Source organism: Argiope bruennichi, chromosome 3 (genome assembly GCF_947563725.1).
Source record: "Argiope bruennichi chromosome 3, qqArgBrue1.1, whole genome shotgun sequence".
In the NCBI taxonomy this organism is placed as follows: Eukaryota; Metazoa; Arthropoda; class Arachnida; order Araneae; family Araneidae; genus Argiope; species Argiope bruennichi.
In genome coordinates, this window is record NC_079153.1 from 53,014,148 (window position 1) to 53,041,334 (window position 27,187).

Below are 27,187 nucleotides of genomic sequence, written 5' to 3' on the forward strand. Positions count from 1 at the left end.
TCGGAAATTATCGTGTGATTTCTGCTTCAATGGAGTTCACTGCATCTTAAAAGCAAAATGGCATAACTTTTTCATATTCTTGTTCATCGTTCTTTGAATTACCGGCATATAATTTGTATTCTTTTAATTTATCAATTGTAAAGAATTCCTAAGTCATACTATCATAATCGCAGCTCACTTACTCTTCAAAAGTTATGCCCAAGTGTATGGAAAATAATGATACATAATCCAAACTATGCGCTCTTTTCGTTTTATAAACGAAAACATTAATTACAAATTATTTGAAACGACTAATAAATTAGAAGTGTAGAAATTCTGCTTGATTGTATTTCGAGTTAAAAAAATTACCTTGATATAATTTTTTAAAGTTAATTCAGCAGGCTTCGCTTCCCTAATTTTTAATATGCATCGAATATAATTATCTTGTTTTAGTGATTAATTCAAGTTCCGTGATTAATTCATTTAAATGTGATTTGATTCCTTAATTAGGTTCTTGTTACCAAAGATAAAGTAACTAGATATACAGAATTTCAGAAGTGCACTAGTAGAAACATCAGGTTTGTTAGTAAATAATTAGTAAAATCCTCATTCAGTGAAAAGAAAGGCAATTAGAACAATGAACAAGAATTTCATTACATTTTCATCTATAAAATTGTAATAAATGTTGTTCTTTTATTGTATTTTTAAGCAGTTTCTTCGACGATGATTTGTTTCCTTGAATAAACTATTAACTTTTTTTTTAGATAAAGTTCTATTTTCTTAAATGTTACAAATCTTTAAAAAATTCAAATAAATAAGAATTGATAAAATTAGTTTTTTTTTTCTTTTGGCTATGCAACAAAATTTCGGAAGTAGCAAATAATTTGATTATAATCGATTCGGATACATTTTTCAATATTATTAAAGCAATAATAAGCAAAAACTTTTTTTACGTCACAAAATAAGTGTATTAAATAAATTTTCTTTCATCATTAATTAACGATTCATTTCTGTATTTAAAATGAGGTGTATATACATAAACGTTTTTATTTAAGAATAGGGCAATCAAAACTATTCAGCAGAAATGGTAGTCACGGTTCTAAACATTTTAAAAAGTATTACACAATATAAGATCTTAACGCCGATTAAATCATAAAAATGACCATGTAAATATTATTTACAATGGAGACTTTCAAATGTTATATTTCATAATAATGATATAAATCATAATGTTTTACAGGAGAAGTTAAATCGATGAAATAGTGTAATCATGCGAAAAAAAAATATACAAACGAAAACCAGGTTATTTATACCGTGGCGACAATTTTAACTTGGCCTCAATGTATCTTGTTATTTTTTCAAGCCCCTCTTAGCTAATCATGCATTCAAAGTTATTATTCCTTTTGTTGTTATATTGGATAACTGAATGAAATGTGTTTTCAATATTTTTTCTATTTTGAAAGACTAAATAAACAATTTGCACTCATTTTATCATAACTGTAGTTATGCCAAAATCGGAATACTTATATTTGATTTTAAATGAGCTCATTAGTAATGTGTTAAGCAAAAAGACGAATGATATAGTTTCTACTTAAGTTTAATAGAATTTTATTTTGGTTGTAGTTTGAAAGCTTATTTAGAGCATGAAACTGGTTAGAACATTTTATTTTTCAAAATAAACTACAATGCATTTACTTTTTTTGCTGCTAATGTTTTTAAAAATCTGTAATAGTGCTTTTAGATTGTTTCAATTATAATTAATTGGATAATATTTTAAGTTGCAGTTTTCTGTAAGAAATACTCATTTTGACGATAGTCTTGTTACTGTCCAAATGAAAGAATATTAGTTAAAAATTGTTTTTTAAATATTGTTTAAATTTTGCTGCAAACAATAAATATTTACAAATGATTCTTCAACCGTTAACAGTAAATTTTTTTTTTCTGAACAATCAATGAAGTTTGAAATGGAATCCCCATCTTGCATTAAAGTTAACTAGGGAATTGCAAAATAAGTAAATAAATAAAATGCCAGTTATAGGAATAGCAAAAAACACTAAAATAAAAATTTAGAAAAAAATGCTCTAAAATTGCCAAAAAAAAAAAAAAATCTTGAATTGTATGGCAACGTCCCAATTCTTGACTTTTTTTACACTACTTGAAATAGAAATTCATTTAAGAAACGTGTTTAACTGGAAAAATTTAAATTTATTACGCCATATATTACCAAATTGTACAAAATATTATGCAATTTATAAAAAAATATTTCAAAAAATAATTCAAAATCTGAATAGAAACTTATTGTTTACGTTGTGTTAAGGCGAACGACATTCAAGAGCAGCGACTTATTAACCTTTCTGAAAAAGTCAGATTATTGAAGGGGTCGGATTAGTGAAGTACCGGATTATAGACGGACCACTATATTATAATTAAATCCTTATAATAAAAATAAGTGTAATGTAAAACGCAGTGTCATATAAATTACAGTTCGATGACCAATTTTACCCATAACACGCAAAAATTTTCTTTCTTTGGATTGCAAAAAGTTTTTTTTTTTTTTTTTTTAAATTTCAGATTTATAAAGAAAAAAAGTTTAGATAACAACTATTTATTATGAGACAAAGAAAGAAATTTCTAACTGATATTTGTAATTTTTGTTTTCATTCAAGGCCTCTTTTCGAAATGTAAATGACCACAGTGCAATTTTATATTTGAAAACAGCGAACTAAGGACATTTTAACTCGCATTGTTCATATCTGAAAAATGTCAGTATTAGTTTTTATGTTGTAAAGTAACCAAACGTGACGAGCAAGCGCAGCGAAGTATTTTTCAAGTTATAATTGTTTTTCCCTCTCTTAGTTGAAGGTCTTGATAGCAATCTACTCCAAACCGCTAACCCTATCAATCCGTTCAATTATGATCGGAATCAGAGGCGTAACTAAGAAGGATTAAAGTCCGCTCTTGTCCCCTGGCGACACTGCTTAGAAAACATCATTTTCTTGAATTTTCTCTGCTGCGTAGGATGTTTAAGAATTAATGGGCCAAAATTTAAAAGTAGATTCCTTTACTACATTTTTTTTAATACCGGTGTGTAGGACCGTATTAAAGTAAAAATCCAAAAATTCATAAAGTGAACTTTAAAAGGAAAAAGAGTATCCCACAATAAAAATGTTTTTATACAGAAATGTATAGCCCGAAGTGATGAATTGCGGCACAAATACAAGAAACAAATATGAAAGAATACATATATAAAAATAATGTTGTTATTCATGTATATTAAATCATGTTATCTAGCTACCAGTAGTTACACATTCTTGGGCACTGTGCTAATTGAGAAACTTCCTACAAGGGTGATTGATTCTCGCTTGGTGGTGGGTACAGTAATGGTGTCGGGTCGAGCTACTTCCTCTCCGATAACTGGATATATCTCTTATGGGAGGGGATTTTTCGTGGCTGGTAATGACTATTAGGACTCAGTCTTAATCCTATCCTCTATGCTATGGCGGCGACGGTCACTTGGATAACTCCGTATGCTTTCGAACTGGTTGGGGGTAGTTCTTTTGAGATTACATTTCTAGGGAGTGTCGATAGAACTATAAAGAATATCTTCAAAAATACCACTTAATTTATCGCAAATGTATAGCATCAGCGAATATTCGAATGACGAGATAATCAACACAATTTGTCTAAAAATGAACATTATTGATCCACTCCGTCATATTATAATTACCATATATTATAATTAATAATAGTGATTTCAAATAAATTTTTTTTAAATAAAAATTGTTGTAAAGGAGTGCAATCTTCCAATGTTGTAAAGAAGCGCAATTTGCCTTAAAATTTTCTGCTCGTGTCTATTTATTATATTTATGTCTCATCTAGTTAAAAATATTTGTTGTAATGTACCGTATCATTCCTTGAAATTTTCCTCGTGAATCATGAAACACACTATTTTCGAAACATATATGGTGTAAGTTAACTTTTTTTTATTATCAATGGCGATTAACTTCTTTTTATTCCGGATATTCACATATTTATTTTTAAATAGTCATATAATTTTTTCTTGTAAAATTTAACTCTGTTAATGATCATCTATCACCAAATAATCAATATCATTTCTTTAACCCGATTCTTGCACTTCAATGCGTCGCTAGATTAAAAAAAGCCTCTCTATATTTGTTGTCAACGATTCTCAAATAAAACCAAGAACATGTTACCATATAAAAATGATGGCATATCTTCGCTTTCCTATGTTGGCTTGGTTGAGACGTAGGCTTGAAGACATTACAGTACTCCATTTTATTGTTAGCTCAATGTTACTTTCTCGTATACCGTCTAATAATTGTACTGATCTATTGTTAATCATATTTCATAGGAAAACAATAATTACGAAAGAGCCTTTTAGAATGCAGTATTTGGCGATTAGTCGTTAAGATATTATTGGCACACAAATATCAGAAAACTGAATGTACCAGAAATACCAGAAAACTGAATGTACCAGAAATTCCAGAAAACTGAACGTATCAGAAATACCAGAAAACCAAAATTTGGACAAACCAAAATTTAACAAAGAACTACAGTTGTAATCACAAAATCATATACTAAATTTCATACATTTAAGCCATTCCGTTTCTAAATTCTCTCATTTATATGCTTGTGAAAATATTGATCAACAGACGATCAAATGAGCAACTTCTTGGCAAATTTGCTTTTAAATTTGCTATGCATATCTATGCTTTAGATGTTAAATCTATGTACCAAATTTTTTCCATCCAGCTCTTTTCGTTTTGCAGGTACCATGTACTCAAACAATCGGACAAACAGATTTTCTCTAATTGGGTTTCGTTCAAAATTTTTATTAAAAAAAATTTGGAGTGGACCACATACCAAATTTTATCCATATAACTCAAATCGTTTTTTGAGCTATCATATTCACAGATATACAGACAGATATAATTCCAAAAATGCGTTTTTCGGATTTAAAGATATCTGAAACGCGGAGATTCCTCAAAATTACGAGTTTTTTTGACATTACAACACTTTATCTTGTGTACTTTGCATAAGAGGGAAAAAAAATTGAAAAAAAATCTTATGTAAGGGGGAAAAATTAAATATATATGCAAACAATTAAGAGCACTTTTAAGTAAAAGAAAAAACATTCACAATGCCTTGAATACCAAAATGCAAGTAAAAATACAAAAATGTAGAATATAATTGAATCTCAAAATAGAAATTGAACAAGAGTTCATCTCCTTCATTTCACTCGATCACTGTTGCTCTACTGACCGGGTCGCCAATGCCTCGCCAAGAAGCTCTTGAATTAACAACATGCCAGACTGAAAAAAAAAAAAGTTTTAAGAAAAAAAGCAATCCTTCGGAAATCCCAATGCCCTGGGGCTACTCTGCGATAACATCGACGAAGCGTATAATATGACCTTCCACTAACGGATGGGGAAGCTATTGCTTTTTTATCGTTTCAAACTACTTGAGGAGATGCTGTCTCAGTGGATTTTAGAGTTAGTTCAAAGGATATTAGAGATCGAGATGTATCAGATCGGAACTTCTTTATCTGGGTTTTTGCATTGACTGCCCATTATTATTTATTTCTACGAGGAATGTTAATCTTCTTTTGCAAGGATCACTGAATTATAAATATTACTGAGATATTTGGAATTGGTGGATGACAGATTATCCAGCATCAAAGATGAGTCGAATTTTATATCAGTTCGTGTAGGTTATCGTATAAACATCCGGAAAAATTGCTTTGCTTATATTCACTGAAGGATGGAAAAGCGGTTTCAGAAGATATTTCGTTTTGAAAATTATTCAACAGTGTCTCTTTGGACAGAAATGAATGCATCAATAATTGTAAGCATCTTTCTTGTGTGATAGATAGCATTTTCTCTTTACCACAGGTATCTTAGATTTTTGAAACTGTCCCTGGAGGTTATATTACGTCTTGCGCTCTACTATTTAATCTGTCCCGAAACTGCATTCTTATCCTTAAGATACGAGTTAAATACACATGAAAGAATGTCAAAATTTTAAGACGAAAGGTTAAACAGGTTTTTGTTAACACAATACACTACCGAGTATCCGGCCTAAGTAGCGGAAGGACAGGTCGGAGAAAGAATACGCCGGATAAGCAGGAGTTCTATGTACTCATTTCTTTGCCCACCAATACTAGAAGACAGTTTTTTTAAAAAATCAAAACTCACTGTTACAAGACGTATTTTCTCACTACTTATTGAGTACTGAGCCCTCCGTTCATCTCAAACCACATAGAATGTGAACGTGGCCGCGGCCCGGTGAAACATAGAAGCAGTTGCCGGTAACGTGTCGAGTTAAAATAGAAGGCTCTATACTGGTAGTTTATATATGTTTATTTACTGCACTGCAAGAATTTATTAGAGAAAAAGTAAGTTAAAGGATATAAACTGTTCAAGTATTAACATGAATTCTGTACACTTCACTGTGATATACTTGGAACAAAAACATTAAACATACCTCAAGAATAATTTACGAATCCGGTACGTAATGTACAGTTATAATCAGGAACAGCGGCAAAAACTAAAGTCCGTTACACACTGACGAAACAATGAACAACGAGCGGAGCACTGCTTTTTTCCCCTTCACAACTTATATTTTGCACACAACACTTAGGAGGATCGTAGCAGACGTCCGCTCCTAAAGCATTGGCAACGTTCCCAATGCAATGTCTTGCCTTCCTCAATTAATTACGATAAAGAAAACTACGTCGGACAGTACGGAAGCCGGATAATCGCGAACCGGATACTCGGGAGTGTATTGCAATAGTGTCATTCTGAAAGACTATTTGGGAGAGGATCTCTTTCAAACTTATATCTGTATCTTCACAACAACAACAACATCATCAACAAAATATCGACTAGTTTATGCGATCATTTCTCTAAATTCGTAAACTTCTGAAATACATCTCACTATATGTTCTAAACAGTTGCAGTACATCATTTTGAAATTAACTTCGCATTATCATTTTTTTTTACATAAAATCAAAAGCCCTGAAAATTATAATAATAAAAAGGATTAACTTGAAAATCATTTTTTTTTTTGGTGCAGCATAGCAACAATAATTTTTGCTCCATAAAGACAAACTACCAACCCGCCAAACCCAGTGACATAAGATGGATGAGAGAAGGTATAAGGGTATACTGGGTTGCAGTCTTAGAAATCGTTATGAAGGCAAATGTTAGTGTGTTTATGTAATTACTTATCAGAACTAAAAATAATTGTGATAAAGGGGAGAAAATTAAAAATATGCTATGGCCGATACATACAATTGCTGACGACAAGGGGCTATAAAATCTCATAATACATTAGGCGCCACTTATTTTAATTCCATCACTGGTCAAGTCTATTTAAAATCGAAAATTTTATTTTTATTTTGAACTTTCCTGAATTTTTAAAGAAAATACTCAGTATAGAAGCATATGTAATTGCGGTTCTTCTATTGTAAATCTCAATTTTATTGTTTTATTGAACAGTAATAGTGTCGCGAAAGTTTTTGCTTCCTTCTTTATAAATTTTATATTTGTAAAAAAATGATTAAAAAATGAATTTTAAAAAATTTTACAAAAATTTGTATGTTTTATTATTTTTTATTAATAAATGCTCCATTTTCATTTCCACATTTTTTTTTTACATGAAAATCAAATTGTAGCCAATAAAAAAAATAAAATGATCTTTTACCAAATGAGTAAGTGCTTATGACAAAAATGACGAAAAAATACCAAAAAGTTATCTTCATTTTGCAATGAGAAATGACCGAAATAAAAAAGTGAAGTAACCTTTTAATAAATGAACAATGGCTTATGACAATCATGGCTAATCTTCTATTTACAATGAAAAAAAAATCATTGAAATGATCAAAGACTGTCTTTAAGGCTAGAAATGGTTAGAGACCATATTTTTAAAATTAATTTCCTTATTCTTAATGCTTTAAATATAACCTGTAATATTAAAAGTTGCTGGCACAGACAATCTGAATAAATAGCAATTAGAGTCTCTCCAGCTCAAGTATGGCTTTGAAGTAGGATAAAAAAAATTCTTTATATATGACACAGACTTAAATTGGTCTTTTATTGGCAATTATTCGCTAATTCATAAAGTTAATTTTTGCTTTAAAATAAAATTTTTAAACATTGAAAGAAAACACACACTGATAATAAGATTATTATTACCAGGAAGAAATTTTGTATTTCATTTGATAAAAAAATGAGTTAAAGAATAATTTAAATTTTCGTGTTTAAATAGCAGAACAAATATTCACATTTAACTTAAAAGGAAATGTGTTGAAAATACAAACTTCCGTTTGTTCTATATAAAAATAATTCATAAATTGTTTATAGAATCTTTACTATCCATAAAAGTTTCCTCTTTCCTTTTTTTACATTATAAGTAAATGACATACAGTTAATTTTTGGCCGAAATTTATAAATAATTACTATATTTTTTAAAAATGTCATATTACAATTAACTTTCACTTCTTTGAACAACTGAACTTTTCAACAAATAAATGTCTGTTTAACCAAGTGTATGATGAACAAAACTACTAAAGGAAAAAAAAAAAAAAAAAGTTAAGACCAATGTAGAACAAGGTATTCTTTTGTATCCCTAAACTTCCTCTATGTTTTTAATGGAAACCGCCGAAGCATAGTATCTTAAACACAAAAGGACAATTAATTAATTTGTTTCCCCAACACAAGAAAATGACTTTTAATGTCTTTGTGTGGGACTTCAAAGTACTAAGTTCCTGCTGTGAAAAATGTTGTCCAGGAGGTAAGACTAAACGGTGCAATGTCGTCACGTGACCAAAAGTGACAGGCCTTTGACCCTTCCGCCAGGGAGGGAGGGAGGGAGGGAGAGAGAGAGAGCACTGCCACTTCTCCTACTGACATGGTTTCGGAAGACAGTTTTGTTGTCCTTTTTCATGTTCTTTTTAATGTCATGCTCTACTGCAGGTGGCAGAGTTCTTCGTGAAAAGAAATACGGTCCGACTTTTTGGCTAGGGCAATTCGAGATTTCACCTGGAGTGTATTATTTCTCTTTTCGTAGCCAAACGGAAATTATTATAATAACAATGATGATCTTCACAATGAACGGCCTCCTTGCAGAAAACTCGGAAAATGGGTTAGGGTTTGCAATGAATAAGTTCGACAAAGAAAAGTCTCGGAAGGTCGCCCAATAAAAATTCTGAATTACGGAACAATCCCTGCCTCTACGTGGTCATAATATGTAAATGAAGGCCACTGAAGGAGCTCTACTAATCCGATTAATAACATAATTCGCTGATAGCTGAAAGAAATCATTGTCAAACTTTCTTTAAAGCCGGATCAATTATTATTGGATACTAACAAAAGTTTCAATAAGGTTATTGGGTTATTTCATGGTAGGACATAAGAAATTAACCTTGGTTGTCTTTTGAGCTATTATGTCCGGTTTTTAATCAAGTATAGAAAAACACTGTTAACTGATTACTTGCATTTTTTAAAAGTAAGTATGTTGCTACAACATCCTTAAAGAAGATCAAGCACTAAAATAATCGAATCAGAAGGAAAAAATCTATTGAATCATACAATTTTATAAACTTTTACCCATATTTCCTTTTTTTCTATTATAATTAAACTACAGAATAAGTAAAAAAAGTATAAAATGAAATATTTTGTTTAAGCAGAAATAAACTAATAAGTAAAAGAAGTATAAAATGAAATAGTTTTTCTGCTTAAACAAAATAAGTTCTTTTAGAAATTGTTCTTAAAATTATTCCCCCCCCCCCAAAAAAAAAGCATTCTCATGTAACTTTTTTAAGTTATTGCTTCTTAATTTAGAATTCTTCTTAAGATATCAGCAGCTACAAAGATAAAGTATTTAAAGAAACAGTGAAGGTTCCAGCTAAAAAGAATTAAAATATCAAAATTTGAAATGGCAATTAAAGGATCTGATCGACTTCTATAATCGTAATAAAGCAGAGACAGAAGAACAAAGAACAAATATATGTAAATCGGAGGTTCCCAAACTTTTTTTTCTCGTGGACCACTTTCAAAGTTTTACTATTTTCGGTAGACCCCCTGCTGCTACATTTCTACTGTATTCCCAAAACTCCTAAAAAATATCACCCTAAATTGGGGGTGTTAAGAAGAAAAAAAAGTAGCACATTTTCTTGTGTCCTATTTATTAAAATAATACTTGTGGTTATACAAAATTATAAACATTTATTATTACAAACAATCAACAATTAACAAAAAATCAACAATGAACTCTGAAATATAAATCAACAATAAAAAATAGTCATACTTTGAATGAGACGGATGTACTTGATGAATTGACAGCAAATTATCAATATTTGGCTTCAGTTTTGTAAGAAGTAATCTCAAATCTTCCCGTTCTGTGATGTTCAACCTGCTCCTTATTTTGTTAACAGGTTGGTAACGGCACTAAAACTTCTTTCCACTAGATATGACGAGGGAAGCGCTATCAAAAATTTTCTCGCAATTTCCCACAGTCCAGGATATTTTTCGTGGATTTCTGTCTACAGCCAAAATGTTTGATAGCCTTTTTTAAATTTCACCTTCAGTTCCTTGTTGGTGCTGAGCTCAAGTAGCTCCTCTTGTAGTACCACATTCGCCTTTTACGGGGCGAACCTTTATAACCCTCAAATGGGGTTATGATCCATGGTGGTATTTCCATCGTCAGAATATCTCCAAATCTATTTTTGAAGTCATCGCAAGTCAATGCAAGCACAGCGCAAGTCGCATTTCATCCCTTTGCAGGTCTAAACAAGCATCCCGGACGAGCGGGCGCACAGGCGGCACTTTGCAAGTCTCGACATGCGGTGTACACTTGTACTATTATCTATTGTTCTATTCAATTCTGTGTTTGAACTGAGTCTCGAATATTTTTGAGTACCTACCTAGTGAATGATGCTACTTGCCTACGTTGATAGGTAAATCCAAGCCAATTGTTCTTTATTATGAAAACCAGAAAATTTTTCGTGGAACCCATCTTACAATTTGTGAACCCCTGTTTTCTTTTCACGTCTACGTGGACCCCCGTGTGGTCTCCTATGGACCCCTGGGGGTCCACCTGGACCACTTTGGGAACCTATGATGTAAATTATTTATCCAGAGCAGCAAAAATAACCAAAATGATTAAATGAATTTTAAAAAAAATTAATTTATATTATAGATCATTACCAACGACCAAATTCCTTTCATACTATTAATCAGAATTTAAATATATAAGACGTATTCATATATTTCAGCAATATTTACATTCATATGTGCTGTAAAAATTAAACAAAAAACACAAATTTAATCTATATACGTATAATTAGCAAACATATGGTCAAAAATCTGGTGTTGTATGTATTGTAACTAAAAATACAAGCAGATATTGTGTATATTGAAATTAATCCTTAATCCTTTTGTTGTTGGTGTATATATATATATATATATATATATATATATATATATAATATATACTTAAATTGTTTTTCTGGATGATTTTAAGAATAAGCGCTGTACTACGAGGAAAGCATGCCTTAATTTCTATAGATTGTTGTTTTAAATTATCTACGTATTTTCTATTATATAGAGTGTTTCAAAAACATGGAACCAAGCGTTTACTTCCTTAAATATTGCACTTAGATGTATATTTCCTGTCACAAAGTTCTTTTAAAAGGTGGGCATTTGCATGAGAACTCTTTGGCTTTGTAGAGGTTAACATTGAAAAGATTACATTTTTATATGCCCCCCATAGTATAAAACTGACAATTGGTAAATTGTTTCTCTTACATTTATCTGCGCACAGACAAAGTTTCAAGTTTCTGTTTACAAAATTTCCAGAAGAAAATAAAGTAAAATTCTTTGACTTAGAACATTTTTTTCAAGTTTCCATCTACTATTTAAACGAGTCTTTCGCTGCAAATTTCAAGGATAATACACATATCATAATAATTATCAAAAGGATCAAAATTGAAAATATTAACCTATTTATTAATTCTTAGATAATTTTGATAAAAATTTTCAAATTTATTGAAGTTTTAAAAATTAGTGTTTAGAAATTAATTAATTGAAGTGTTTAGAAAACGTGCCCAAAATGAATATTTTCAACACTTATGCAAAGTTGCATTATTCAAACAATATTTGCATATAAATGCAGCTGCATTGCGATTGCATACAGAATAAATCACCAGCACTTCAAAACGATTCTCTTTACTGAAATGAGTCACTTTTAGATTCGCAATTGAAAGCAAAGAATTTTATTTTTTTGTTCGGAATTACTCTATTTCTTTGAGATACCTTAAATGTTCAATTTCTCAAGTTTCTCTTAACTTATTTATTAAATCGAAGTTACTATTATTGACAAGTAAAACTGAACAACAGTAAGCTAAATTTAATTAGAATATTTCTTTCAAGTCAAGATGATTGAATGATGAAGCAATTGACAAATATTTAAATATGATAGTTTTTCTGGATTAAATAACTTTGCATACCAAAAATAAATATTTCCATCTAAATTTATGATAAGCCTTTCTAAATTTAAAAGAAAAAAAAATTGCAAATTTGGTACATAGGAGCATGAAAATTTGTGTTGGCATAGATGAATATAAGAGAAACATTTTATTATTTGACACTTTACACCTAAGGTGGGCTGTAAAAAGTTTTTTGTCAGTACCCACAGAAATCAGTGTTTTCATACAACTACTACCTTATTTAATGAAATTTTGTAATTGGAAGTGTGTACTAAAGTGCAATTGTTAGGAAAATAAGCACTTGTTCCACTTTTTTGGGACACCTTTTATATTTAGATTGAAACAGTTTCACAAATAGAGCAAAAAGGCAAGGAAAGAAAACTCAAAATGATTGTTCTTTGAAGTTCAAAGACATTCATTTTAGAAACTTGGCTGTAACATAGTAATTTGCATGACAAAGTCTCCATTGTTAAAAAATAAAAGTGAGAACTGTAAATAGAAGTTTTCGTTTAAAAAAAAGTCTGCACAGAAAGTGTTTTTCATGAAAAGACCTTCAAACGTACGAAAGATCTAATGTTCTTTTTTTTAAAAAAAAATCTTTATTGCAACTGGAAACAAAATGCAATTATGTTGCCTTTGCAGTAAATATACTTATTAACAGGGAATTTGGATAAAATTTGTGATTAAAGCGTCGTAAAGCAAGATAATTTTTTTTTTTTGGCTGTTGATTTAAAGTTACTGCAAATAAATTGATATAGACAAACGCAATGCAAATTTGGAATATTAACACTTTTTATGTTTGTGGACTAGAGTACTTTATTTGTGTTTCAACAGTTTAATTTAGTTTTAATTAAGAAAATAAAACCAAATAACACTAAGTTATTTATAAAACCATTTCAGATTTCACTAAAATTTCAATATAATGTGTATAATTTAAAATTCTATTTCTTTTATAAAAGTCTTTTTAATTGTGTCTTAAATAAGGATAAATGTTTATTTCACTTTTAATATTTCAATAGTAAAATCTTGTAGATTACCTGTGTCCGATTAAAAATAAACGATAAAAATTTGAAGTGTTATTTTTTGTTATCAACATGAAATCTTTTCATTAATATTAATCATATATGTCTTATAAGAATTAACTTCATTTTAATAATAAATCTGCTTCCTAATAATTCATTCCACAATAAATAATTCGAGATTTTGAGTCGAGATTATTATTTTATTTATTATTACTTTTTTTATATTTCATGTTTATTACTTGTTGCTAAAAATAGATATAATTTTTTTTTTATCGATGGATGAATGGTAATGGATAATGGCATCTATGTTGACGAATCACGTATTTAATTTCATCGACTCCCGCCGTCAACAAAAACAGAATTCAATCAAAATTTATATCCCTCCCCCCTTCTCTCAGTTAAGACCTTGGAAGTCAGCGATGAGCTTACAACAGAAATTTTCTATTCACAAAGAAAATGTTCATCACGAAATACTGTTATTCTTCAGAGCTGGTGTAGAATGTAATATTTTTAAGAAGTCTTTAAGAGAAAAAAAAATTAACTTCCAATTTAATCTGAAAGTCAACGAATTATTAAAAATGTCCCCATACCAGTTGAAAAGAAGCATCTCTTTTGAAAGTATTCTGAAGAAAAACTGATAAGAATTTGAAATTTCAGTAGCAAGCATTTCAAATCGTATGGAAACGAGTGAAATAATGCATTTTTAAATAGAATTCTTACTATAAGAATTTACTTGCCTCTGCATAATAGTACAAAAATAGTAGTTGTGAGGAAACAGATTATTTCCAGAGATCTTTCGAATTTGGAAAAGTATTACAGTGATACTACTGATACTTGTTAGAGTAACTATGGCAACCAGATTATAATTTTTTTTAAAAGATAGAATTATGATTTATATTATTTGTTTTTTTTTAGTTAATGATGCAAAAAAGTCGCGTACTGTCAAGTTTCATTAAAATGATTTTTGTCCGCGCCAAGCATTTTTATTCAACAGTCGTCATGTACATGTAATTAATTTTTTATTAATATACATTACAGAAGCTAAAGGGGTGGTAGAAATATTAAAGTAATAGTATTAGAAACAATTACCTAAAACATTAGAATGACAATTACATTAGTGCTTGTACGTCAGAGAAAGAGAAATTAGTTCTATGATAAAATATATATAAACTACTGTTCCCACCAGGAGGCACCTCAGAAATAAGGATGGGAAGCTTTCGGTATAGTGTTTGCTTTCGCCACTCAAGTGGGTACAGAAATCATGGGGGTCGGCTGTCTGCCAAAGACGGGATGTGCTTCCCACAGGTCGGGTTGTACCGTGGCCGGTGATAGTCCTCACGACTCAACTTTAATTCCCGCCAATGCTGTTGCGGCGGTCCAGTCAGTCAAATTTAATCTGTATGGCTTAGTGGCGGTTCGGAATAGCCAAGTTTATGGTTATTTAAACTACTGTCCGGAAAAATATCACTTAAGATTTTGTATTTTTACGAGCATTGTTTTTTTTTTTACATTTATTAGATGCATACATTATTTTCAGTAATAAATATCCAATTATTGACATCCTGACAACAATTATAATATCTCTCAAAAGTTCTAACAACTTTTTAAATGAATTAATTAAATAGAAGTGTGAAATATAACAAAATAAGGAGCACTTACCACATACGGGGATTCCTATAGGAATCCATGTTCCATTTTCGACGCAGAGCCTTCTGATAGGTCCTAGCAAGTCGAAACCTGGTTCACACCTATAGGTGGCGACAGTCCCAGTCTGTACTGTTTCTGTGTTGAAAGTTACACTGGAATGGGCTGGAGAGCCTGGATAACCGCAACTTAGCACTAAAAAAAGACAAAAAAAATTGTTAAAACAAAGTCCTGTACCTTCCTTCGGTTAGACAAACTGTTTTGATTATCCATAGCAATAGTTTTGTTTTTAATTTGTAAGACTAATTTTCTTGAATTAAATGGTTTAATTGACAAACTGTTTGGAACTATGAATTTCAACTGTTTGATTAATTCAGCTGAATAATTTTTATAATTAATTTTAATATGTGTATATTCTATATAGTACATAGAATACTGAAAAAAAAACTATGCTGATTTGTCTCTTCCTTCAGATTTTATTAGTTAAGCAGTCTTAATCTAATCCTATTTATTAATTGACTTCATTATTGTGTTTATTTCCTAGTATTTATTTTAATTTGTACACATATTTTAGTGTTTCTTTTATTAAATATCCAGTAAAATTGTTCATTTCATTTGCTATTTCAAACGGTGAATATAAAATTTATTCGCTAAGCCTTTGGAATGCGCCTTCAGTCAATCAAACAATGAACTGCTCTGGTTTATCCACAAATAAGTTGTATATATATTGACAGAATATCAATCTAAGTATTCACTTCAATATTTTATTTTTGTTTCTTTAAATAGATTCATTTCTTATTTAAGCTAAAAAAATGCAGAAAACTATACAGTTATTTTATTTTTTAATGAAAGTATGAATATATTAAATAAAAAAAGAGAGATAAATATATTAAGTAAAAAAAGAGATAAACATATTAAATAGAAAAAAGAGATATAAATATATTAAATAAAATATTTTTAGAAACGTAAAATTATATATTTTCAGTATCAGACGAAACATTTATTTTATCGTTTGCTTAAAAATCGAAGCAACTTTTAGTTTTTTATAGCATGGGAATTAATTACGAATCTAATCAAAATAAAGCAATGGAGTGACAAAAATAACCACCTTTAGGGCATAATTAAGGATACTAAAGTATTATATTTGATGTGATTAATTCAATTTCGCGAATTATTATTTGCACATCTGGCTTAAATGACAAGACTATTCAAGAATCATTTGCTATGTTAATTTTACTTATGCACCTGTCCATTAGATGAAGATGAAAGTGCAAAAAATATGTATTATGTATGTTATTTTAAACACTGCCTGATGCCTGTAAGATGCGATTGAAAATGATAGACAAAAAAAGTGATAAGATTATTTTTGTAAGAATGCATATTTCTCTTTGAATTCTTTTTCAAATCACAGCACTGAATGTCTTAGTTTTTTTTTTTTTTTCTTTCGAACCGCAAAATGGAAGGGGGAAAAACCAGCCCGAATCAAAATTGACACTCCAGGGTTATTCTAAATACGAAGCTAATTACACAAGATAATTACAATAGGATTTCCTTTCTTTTTCCATTCATGATGGCGGAAGTCGAGAGATTATTTTTTTCTTCTAAACATGAAACTCGTGGTCTTATTATGTTTGCAGCGAAATTTGTGTTTTGGACTTCTTTGAAGTGGTAATGACCACACTGTTTTCAATGTATATGTTGTATATTCAGACTTAAGACTAAAGCTTCATTTCTGCATTTAAAATTTCGACTGCTGTATGAAGAATTCTCGATTTCTCAGATTTGAAGAGTTTTATAATTGGCAATTTCGGTTTAATTTACTTAACCGGAATTCTGAAAAAAATTCAGAGAGTATAAAAAAAAATATATAACATTTAAAGTTTTTTAAATTAATGAATAAGGTCTGACAAAATTTCCAAAATAAAATTGCGTTTTTTAAAATTTTTAATTCAACCCTAACCAGAGGATTTCCTATTCGTTTTTAACCACGGTTTTATTTGGGAAATGTTTTTACTTGTCTGAATCATTTTTGGGGGTGGGGGTGAAGAGGGTTAATAAATTTACCGATCTGCTTGATAAGACTCAATCTGTAAAGTACATTAAGATATGAAAATTAAAGAGTATTAAATATTTGAAAACTGAAAATGTTCATTTTTGTCAAAAAGGAAGGATTTAAGTTGTATTTTAAGATACTGTACCAGATATGAATTTCAGTTATTCCGTTTTTGTAATAAATATACAGGGTGAACATTCTAATCGTGCTTCAACAACTAATTACAAAATTATTTGAAATAACTATATATTTCCACTTAGAAAAAATGTTTTAAATGAAGGAAAATATTAAATCTTGTGTTGTTTCAGACAAACATTTCTGAAAAAATTATGAAATTGAAGTTTTTATGGTCTTTGAAAACTTTTAACTATCTCAATGGCCATATCGAGGATCTTCCAATTAACTGACGTCTCAAAGAAGAGATTGACATAACATTACTAAATTCAAAGTTTCATAATTCTCTCTCTCCCCCCTTTTTTTTTTTTTTTGTCGCAAAAGAGCAGAATGTTTTTTGTTTAAAATATTAATGTGACCAAACTTTTTTATTATGACTAGTGGAAACTATAAAAATTTATAAATCGTAATTTTTTCAGCAATACATTTATTGATTCAGACAACAAAAATATCTATTTTTTTATATTATTAAACTTTTTTCAATTGAAAGGATATGCCCATTTCTAATGATTTAAAAATAAGCGATGTTCATCTTTATCAGGATTAGAACCAATATCCTATTCATTCATATTATAAAGTGCGATAGGAATGTATTCGGTCTGGTACATGGCAATGATAATTAAAACCTCTTAAAAGTTTCTCAGTTGACGCAACTGATATCGTTTAAGTAAATATTTGAAGCAGACTTTATTTATCAAAAAGATTGCAATCGCCTTTTGATCCGGAATTAAATCAAACATTTCATGTAATAATTTTAATATTCAATATAAATTTCGCAGCAAAAATGAGAATTTTATACGAAACCATACCTATTATTGATTTGCAGATCATTATTCCCAGTATTAAGACACTTTTTATCTCTTTTATGTTCCGATTCTAACTGCAGTGTCGTCAGTTTGTGTACAATGGTCCAAAACGCGATTTTATGTAATATTCATGTAAATGGACCAGGCGCATGTAAAATCAATCAAACTTCCTCGGTAGATCAAACTTCAAAACAGTATGTTGATTTATTTAAGACAAACTCTTGTTTGTATGGTGCAGGTCGAATGTCTGTGGCCAATATCATTCTGAGATCCATTGCGAATACGGCTGGAGGAAAAAAGGCGAGATGACAAATCTCATTGTCAGACTACCAACAATTAGATTATATGGGCAATTTCACTTTTTAGACCTTTTAGGCGAGTGTGATGTCATGTAGCAAATATTTCATATCAGCTCGTTAAGTTCATTTTTGGAATTTACTTTATAGGAGATTACTATCTATATATCTGATTAACATCAATATATATATATATAATCATATAATCCTACAATTTCAATCAGTAAATATTCAAAAATAAAATTTCGCCATTATTTATATTATATTTACTAGAAGAATATATTCATTCCAATAATACATAGAACCATTTGAAGCAAAAGCAAAATTAAATAATGGATTAACAGTTTTATTTTTTTATTTTCTAGATTTTTTTCTTAAAAAGAACAAAAAGAAAAAATACTATACAATATTTTGTTTCACTAAAGAACTATTTCTGTCAAGAATTCAAAGAATACTTTCTAGTAAAAAAAAAAAAAAAAACTTTTATTTTTAACTTGTACAGCTGTTAAAGATCTTTCATCAGAGACGCTTGCATGCGTTTTAGCGTAGCCGAAATTTTTCAGAAGTTTCGATTGTTAATCTTTTTTTGCTTTTGTAAGTTTAGGATATTTTTGGCACACTTAATTTTTAGCACTTTTGGATGAAGTCAGGGTTTTCGCGTGGCAATACATTATTGTGTTTGTAGTGTTTTGGTTTACATTCTAAAGTAACTCGAATACAATGCTTTAATGTTTGTCCATTCATGATTTTCCACTTACGGTATCTGCCTAGATTTACCTAGAAATTCCTAACGATTTAGTTTTTATTTACTGTTTCATTAGACCAACACTTTTCTTTCGTGCTGTCGTTTTGAATCCATTAGGAAACACGAGAACAGTAGAGGATTTAATTATTTTGCTGCTCCAGGCAGTGCACATTATAAAGCCCTTCTTTTAATAAAATAGCCTTTTTAGTTCTATATTTCAGTATATTTTCTAACATGTCAATGATTTAGTTCAGATTAATGTGTTTTTTTTTAATTTCATTTTCTTTGAAAATATATACATGAAGGGTGGTCTGAAGCATGAAGATTCGTCAAAATCTCGAGTTCGAATTTTTTGACGGAACAATATTTTCTCCTTTTATAACTTCGTGCACGAAAATAAAGAAAGCGAATCAAAACTAGAACATTATCATGTTGCTATGTTTCAGACTAGCAGTTCGAATCTTTAAAATAAAACAAATATATATATATATTATCTAATGACACCTTCTCTTTCGGGAATGTGCAGCCAATTTGCCGATTTGAAGAGTGCTTGAACACAAGGTTCTTAATTTTCGGACATAACAGTTGAATAAAGTAATGGCATGGCAATGAGATTACTTAGAAAGTGGTTGTGCAAGATTTATGAGGGATTTACTTATTAGATGCAAATAACTTTATTTGTATCTAATATAATTTACTTATTAGATAAATTAATTAATTAATAAATCGAAAGAAAAGAAAATTAATATAAAAAGAGGGGGAAAAATACATGAATGAATTTCGGCAAATTCGGTCCAGAATTAGTCGGTGGAAAATCTCTGGCTCTGACCTAGGCATGTAGGAGATGTCGAAGTCGCTTAGCATTCTTTGGAAGGAATGGGTCGTATACTTCAATTCCTTTAAATGCGATGTTATCGTTTTTGACTATTTTTTCAAAGAATCGTGTTGAGAGTTTCCTTTGGAAGTCTTGCAAAGTTGCGAAATTCTGATCTTTTTGTATTTCTTTGTTCCTGATAAACCACGGCATGTTGCTGATTTGCCTTTTGTCTTTCTGATTCAATTTAGAATCCATAGAATATTTGAGGTATTTGTGCATTATATATAATTTCTAAATTAAACTATAATGTCTTTGAATGATTTAATTTCAGTATATAAATTGAGAAGCGATATTTCGCTGCCCCAAAAATATTTATGGATCGATCGTATTTAAAAGAAATATTGATATTTAATAAATTCATAGTTGACTATCTGTAAATGGCAATATCACCTTAACTTTCAGCACGACAAAAGACGAATTGCATAATGATGTGAAAATAAAGTAGATATGCAAAATCTGTTACGGACATTCCTTTTTTCCCCCCTGTTATCTACTCATCAGTCTGGGAACATAGGTGTTGTATAGCGCCTGGTTCCGGGTGACTTCCGTTCATGCCCCAGTGTTCCTACTCGCGAATGAGCAGGCAAATGGCAAAAATACAATGGAAACAGCGCTCTAAGCGAAACGCGAATTGCCTTCCGTCTTCTTAATTTTCGCGAAGAAAGAGCGGTTTTTTGACGGCAAGCGATCTGTGACAGACTGCCATCTGCGTACTCTATTTCCCACAGACTTACTTTTCTTGAAAAGGAACTGGATTCGAATACGTGATGAAACAAATTATTATTCAATATGAGGTATTAAAAGGTATCACGGATTTTATGTTCCAGGAACTGACACCAGGAACCAGCTTATATAATGAAGGATATTTTGAATATTACTTTTTTTTTGATATAATACAATTTAATGAGTTAAATGCTGTAATATGAATACATGTTTATGGGCAAAAAATTCTTTTTCCAATGGCTATGTGTCAGAAATGGAAAATATGGAAATCGTTAAAAATTTATTTCAGATGAAATTTAAAACAGTGGTAGTGGTCTCTCCAAAATTTTCTCGCATACTCTCTAATAAATTTGTCATACCAGTGAACTATGGGAGGTCTATTTTAGGATGGACTTAGTAGTTAAAAAATTGATCAGTCGCAGAGCTAGCCTTACAGAAAAAAATGATAACAACTGGAACAACTGATCGTCTGATGTGCAAGGCTTGTACATCTATGAATGGTTTTGGAAAGAAGATTCTTACCGTTGCATAATCTGCATAATTTTTAAAGCATTGCGTTAGTAATTTCTGTCCTCTGATTTTTGTAAAAATCTTTTTGAACTTTTTATGAAACAAACGATAATATTATGTGGCCTTGAAAGAATAAGCGATATTAAAAACTATGCTCGAAATTACAGACTAAGTAAAACAGATGCATTATATTTTTTATAAATGAATAAACGCAGTAAGTAAATATACAATTATTTTTGGCTATGAAGATATTAATAATTCTTATTCTACCATTTTCCTTCAAAGCTCTATGATAAATCGATGATCAATTAACGAAAATATAATGTATGTTTTTAAATAGATTATTTTCGCCAACGGATTTTCCTCAGCATTTTTAGTTGCATGAAAGTCTCAATTATTTTCTTGCTCTGAAACCACAAATACAAGATTATACAAAAACAGAATGTACGTTGTATGTATATCAATATATTACACAAGCTGAACTTGTATATGCGAATTACAGATTCAGCTTAAGATATAATAATATAAAGCATCACTTTGCTATTTGTATATGCTATTTGCTGCTACGTTAGTATCATTTGTTGCTACATTAAATGGCCATGAGAGAGACCATTTAACTTATCTTAAGACCGTTATTTAATTAAAGATAGGCTCATGGTGCTTATCACGAGATTGTGAGGATACATAATAAAGACTTATTACCTACTTATCATGTGAGTTAAGGATTATTTAAAATCAAGAATGAAGTAATCATTATGAGGTTTCAATACCTCTCGTATACAACAAGAATCGCTTCTTCTTATTTTTGATTGCATACCGATATCCTACTCCCTAAACTAATAATGTGAAGCTTAGATTAGAAAAAGATTTGCCTGGTTGTCTCAGACCTTAAAATGCATACCTCGATCATTATAGCGTATGCCAAATAATCAGCATGTGTATCTGGAGGTAAAGAGGCAGCACATTCTCTGTTCAACATGTTCTTCTGTAATTTGAAGTAACAACTACTTTGAACATGCGTAGAAACGCCGATGTTTTTATAAGTTTACGCAGAATGTCAACCTTCGTTAATGCACAAGCACACAGTATTCATTGTATATTTAATAAAATGTGGACTTTACTTACTTCGGCTATTCTTTGGGTGGTCAGTTGTCGAAAATATCTTGGCATTATAGGCGAAGTATAAGTCCATATACAGATCTCTATTGACGCAGATTGTATTCTTTGCAATTTAATGTGAATAAAAAATTGGAGATAAAATTATTCTCCAAGTCTGTTACATTATATGCAGTGGCGTATTTAGGTATTTGGCAGCCTTAAGCAGTACACATTACGTGACCCCTCTCTTAAAAAGATGCTATGCTAGTTTCACACTTCAGTCACATTATTCAAATTATTTTTTATACCAATTCAGTCAAAATATTCAAATTATTTATTTTAAACTAATATATTTTTATTTTATTAATTGTATAAATATGTATTTGTTTTTATTTAGCCATTATGACTCTAAACTGCCTGGCATTCAGGTTTCTATACAATACTAAGCTCGGTTTTAGAAATATTCAAATACCCAAGTGAAAAAAAAATGAAATATACTGGAATATTACCAATTATACTTGATAAATTGTTATCCTAATATTTTCTCAATCACAAAATTTGTATTTTTTTTTTTATAAACTTAACTTATTTGGTAACTAGGAAAATAAAGTGTGTATTTTTTTAATCGACCTGCGTCGATTGAAAAAATCGATTGCTTCGCTCTCTCAATCCAGATACTCTAGAAGTTACTTATTTAGAAATCCGCCTTTGGTTATAAGCTCTAGTCACCATTTTAGAACCTTATTTCATTTCTTGCTAAAAGTTATTATTCCCTGAATATACAAGGCACTCCTATCATTTATTTTCATTTCTTTTAGTATATTTAGTTATATATCGTATTTCCTTCAATTTCGTAGCAATATGATAGAATTCGTAATAATCGTACGAAGAGTACAAATTGTACTACTTTTTGCAGTTTATCATTTAATTACAGGTGAAGATAATTGTTTAATCATTTAATAAATTATTTTCATATATGTGCACGCAATTTGTTGGCACAATCTAAATTTGATAGCACGCTTTAACTTTTAAATTCGCTCATTTGTCATGTATTTTGCATAGTGCGACTTTGTTCCTAAAAATTCTTTGTACTGAATTATTTTTCACATTGAGTTAAAAATTCTTAAAAATATAAGAAAATATTTTCCATAATAATATTACCAAAAGATAATATTTAAAGCAATTTCAAAATATGGTATAAGTTATTTAAAATTTTATGCATTACATTTTTCTGCAAAGGTTTCTTTTCCTTTCATTTCTAAATATATTTAAGTTATAATCAAATTTTAAATTTAAAAAATTACATTCCTCTGTAATTTTTTTTTTCTTTCATTTCAAAATATATTTTGAAAACAAAAACAGTTCGATAAATAAAATTTGTCTTGGCCATTGAATATGATTCACTGTTCAATCATATCTTTTAGTGCTTTTATTTAAGATCGTATAAAACAATTGCAAACTTTGCAATATGCATTAACATTTAAAAATACTATTATTTTATTAATCATTAAATAATTGATTTAAATATTTTACGAGACAAGCTTATGAGTTTTAATGGTGGAAGCATTTAACGAGTCAGCTGATAAAATAATTTTTAAAAAATGTTCGACTTCTCAATCGGAACAAATAGTTTATTCTATACGAAACAATAACATTAAATAATTATTATCAAGAGTAAATTTTGAATTGTATTACCTTGACTTATTTTTCATTATACCTGTAAGCCCAAGTTTATTTTCCACTCAAGGTCAAACAGGACATATCATAAGACATTCTGTAATATTTATCAATAGACTGGAAGTAAAAGAAAAAATTACGTTTCTTTTCATAGAGACTTCATAATACAAATATCTCATAGAAGTGTGGAGGTTTCTCTTATAATGAGAATCTAATCGATTTCACGCCTCGTCGATCAGCGAACAGGTGATACTATCTAAAAGGGTGTTCAAACTGGATGTCTCAAAACTTTGAAGTTATTGATCAAATTTTCTAAAAAAGCGTAGGAGAGAAAAAAGAAACTATGCCAAGGTTAGTGATTCAATGAGGAACATAGCGCAGCAATTAAAGCGTAGAACAAAACAACACAATGCGTTACATGCGTGCCGGTACACTTACGGTATTCAGACTATACTATTTAAATAAATATTTTTAAATAATTTTCTGCACTAGTTAACGTATTTTTAAGTGTTAGTTAAACGTTTTACGGGAATAAAAATGTAAAACAGGTTTAACAACACTCAATTATTATATTTCTCTAATAGTATTTTACGCAACAGAAATAACTTACAAATTATTTCTTACTTTTTCAAAATGAGCTTATTAAAGTTTAGAATTTATATAATGCCCTTTTCCAAAAAAGAAAGAAGTTTACAAACTCTCAATTAATCTGCATTTATTATCTTCAGTAGTTGTTATAAGTGAACTTCTCTTGCATTTTGATGTAGAGTCAATTCTTGTAGTTTTTGGTTTTGATCAAAATTATTATTTATAAGTTAATATGATTTGCCAATCTAAAATAGCAGTCAAAATCATTTAACATTTATTTTTATATTAAAATGTGTAAATATATGCCTTCACTAATATCGCACATTTGAAAGCATAGTAGATATTCTTATCCTTCCGCCAAAACCAATTGATGTCTATGGCGCCAAATCTTTCAACAACTAATTCTAAGAGCAATCGGCTATTCTAAATCTATTATGTGGTTCAATGGTTTTAATTATCTATGATCTAACATCTAAAATCAATTTTCTAATTCTCAATAATGAAACATTATTAAACATAGAATGACATTTATTGACGAATACGAACACATTTACCGTTACATCCTTAATTAGACATTGCAAATCTGAATAGCTAAGCCTTAAAAAAAGAAAAGAAAAAGAAAAAAAATGAATCAAAGTTCTAAAAAAGCTGCGCGTGCGCTGATTGCCATGGCAACCACAGCTGGAAACGGAAAAAGACGGCTCTAAGACGGAACACCGATTATTGACTAAGATAGTACTTTTATCCAAATATTTTTATTAAAGCAGTAAGAAATAAACAGACCTTAAAATGTTTTCGTTTTAAGAAACCTTAATTACATAAAATAAAAGAACAAAAAGAAATTTAATTTATTTATTTTGCTACTCTGAATCTATTTCTAGTCATTCATTGTTGAAGTTTAGTTTGCTTTTTTATGTGCATGTAAATTTGTTTTTTAAAATATTATGAGACTTACATTTCTAATTATCAGAAGATAAATCCATCTCATTCATTTTAGAATTCTAAAACTCCAAATCTAAGTATTTTCAGATTGTATTTTTTTTTCTTATGGCAAAATCATAAAGCTGAAAAAATTTCACATTATTCATTTAATTGTTTTTATAAGACGTCAAATAGCAAAATAAATAGAAGCTAACTAATTTTCAGAGTACTAAAGTATCTGTCTTCATTCGCTGACAATAATAAATGTTTAAAATAGTTTAATCTAATAATAATTTTATATATTAAATTTTACATGCTTTTTCGTTGTATATAAAGGAATACGCTATCCCTTAACTGATGAATAAAATGAGTAAAAATATTTACAAATGAATTATTACGTATTCCACAGAATAAAAATAAATGACTCAATTGCTTGAGATAAAGGACTTTTAATTACTGCTCTTCAAACTTTGCCCCTCTTTTAAAATATTTTACAAAGAAATTTAATGTATTTCATTTTAGCAAGTAAAAAATATCAGCAAAATTCTAAATAATTTATTTTTAAGTGCCGTAAACATTTCGCAAACAAGATGAAGAAAATGGCAATGGTAAACAATATAATGAAAACACCATTCTTTTTTAAAATTTAGGCCAACAGCCTTTCGAATTATTTTGAATTGTCAAGCATGAAAAGAGAATGGAACAATTTTCGACTCCAAGCAGTATATTCAACAATATAAACACAAATAGAATGGCTTTTTAATGTATTATAATTCCAATATATCATAAAAAATGTCATTGTCTCAGAACAAGTGGCATCATTCAATCTTATTCGCGTTGAATTAAACAGCTGAAATCGAGCGATGCAATAAAAATAATACGTTTTCAATCTTTGCTTGCACTTATCGTTCGTATTTCATGTATTTATAATAAACGGACTTCGTTTTAATGATCATCTTTTTGACCATATAACAATTGTTTCAATTAATGGATTTTGTCCAAATCAACTACTTTGAGAAATATAAAAGGAAAAGAATATGTAATTTTTAACTGCTGGTTATCAAAGTTGATTTTAGATCAGTCTTAATAAAGCTGGCTGATAATAGAGAATAATTCATTATATTATTATTTTTTAAATCAATTATTGAAATATTTTAAAATGGCAGTTTGCACTAAACTCACATGAAATGAATTGGCCCCATAAATCGTCACTGTAATTTGGAATCGGTAATGATAAAATTTACTAAAATGCCACAAATAGATTTATGAAATTAATATTTTAAAACAAAATAAAACGAATAATTTTGTTTCCAAACTATATTGGTAATAACAAATAATAATAATGATGAATAAGAATTTACCTTGATTATTATCTTCTGTAAACATTGAAATTTTCTAAAACTTGTTAATTCTAATGCTAAATTTTACAACAATATGTCTTCTAAGATTGTATATAAAAGTACTAATACAACTAAGATTCGAACGTTATTTTACGATTTCCTGTCCACTATAGCAAAGCAGTCCCATATATGTGTAGTTTTTTATGCAAATTTAATGCAAATATTT

At 29.4% G+C, this 27,187-nt stretch overlaps 1 protein-coding gene across 1 annotated transcript in view; it reads right to left on the minus strand.

The window, feature by feature from the left end:
- LOC129964041 (uncharacterized) overlaps positions 1-27,187 on the minus strand; it is a 96,013-nt gene that overhangs the window by 44,969 nt on the left and 23,857 nt on the right. The window contains exon 2 of the mRNA XM_056078708.1: positions 15,169-15,348. Coding sequence (XP_055934683.1) covers positions 15,169-15,348 — 180 coding nt within the window. The remainder of the gene's footprint in view (positions 1-15,168; positions 15,349-27,187) is intronic.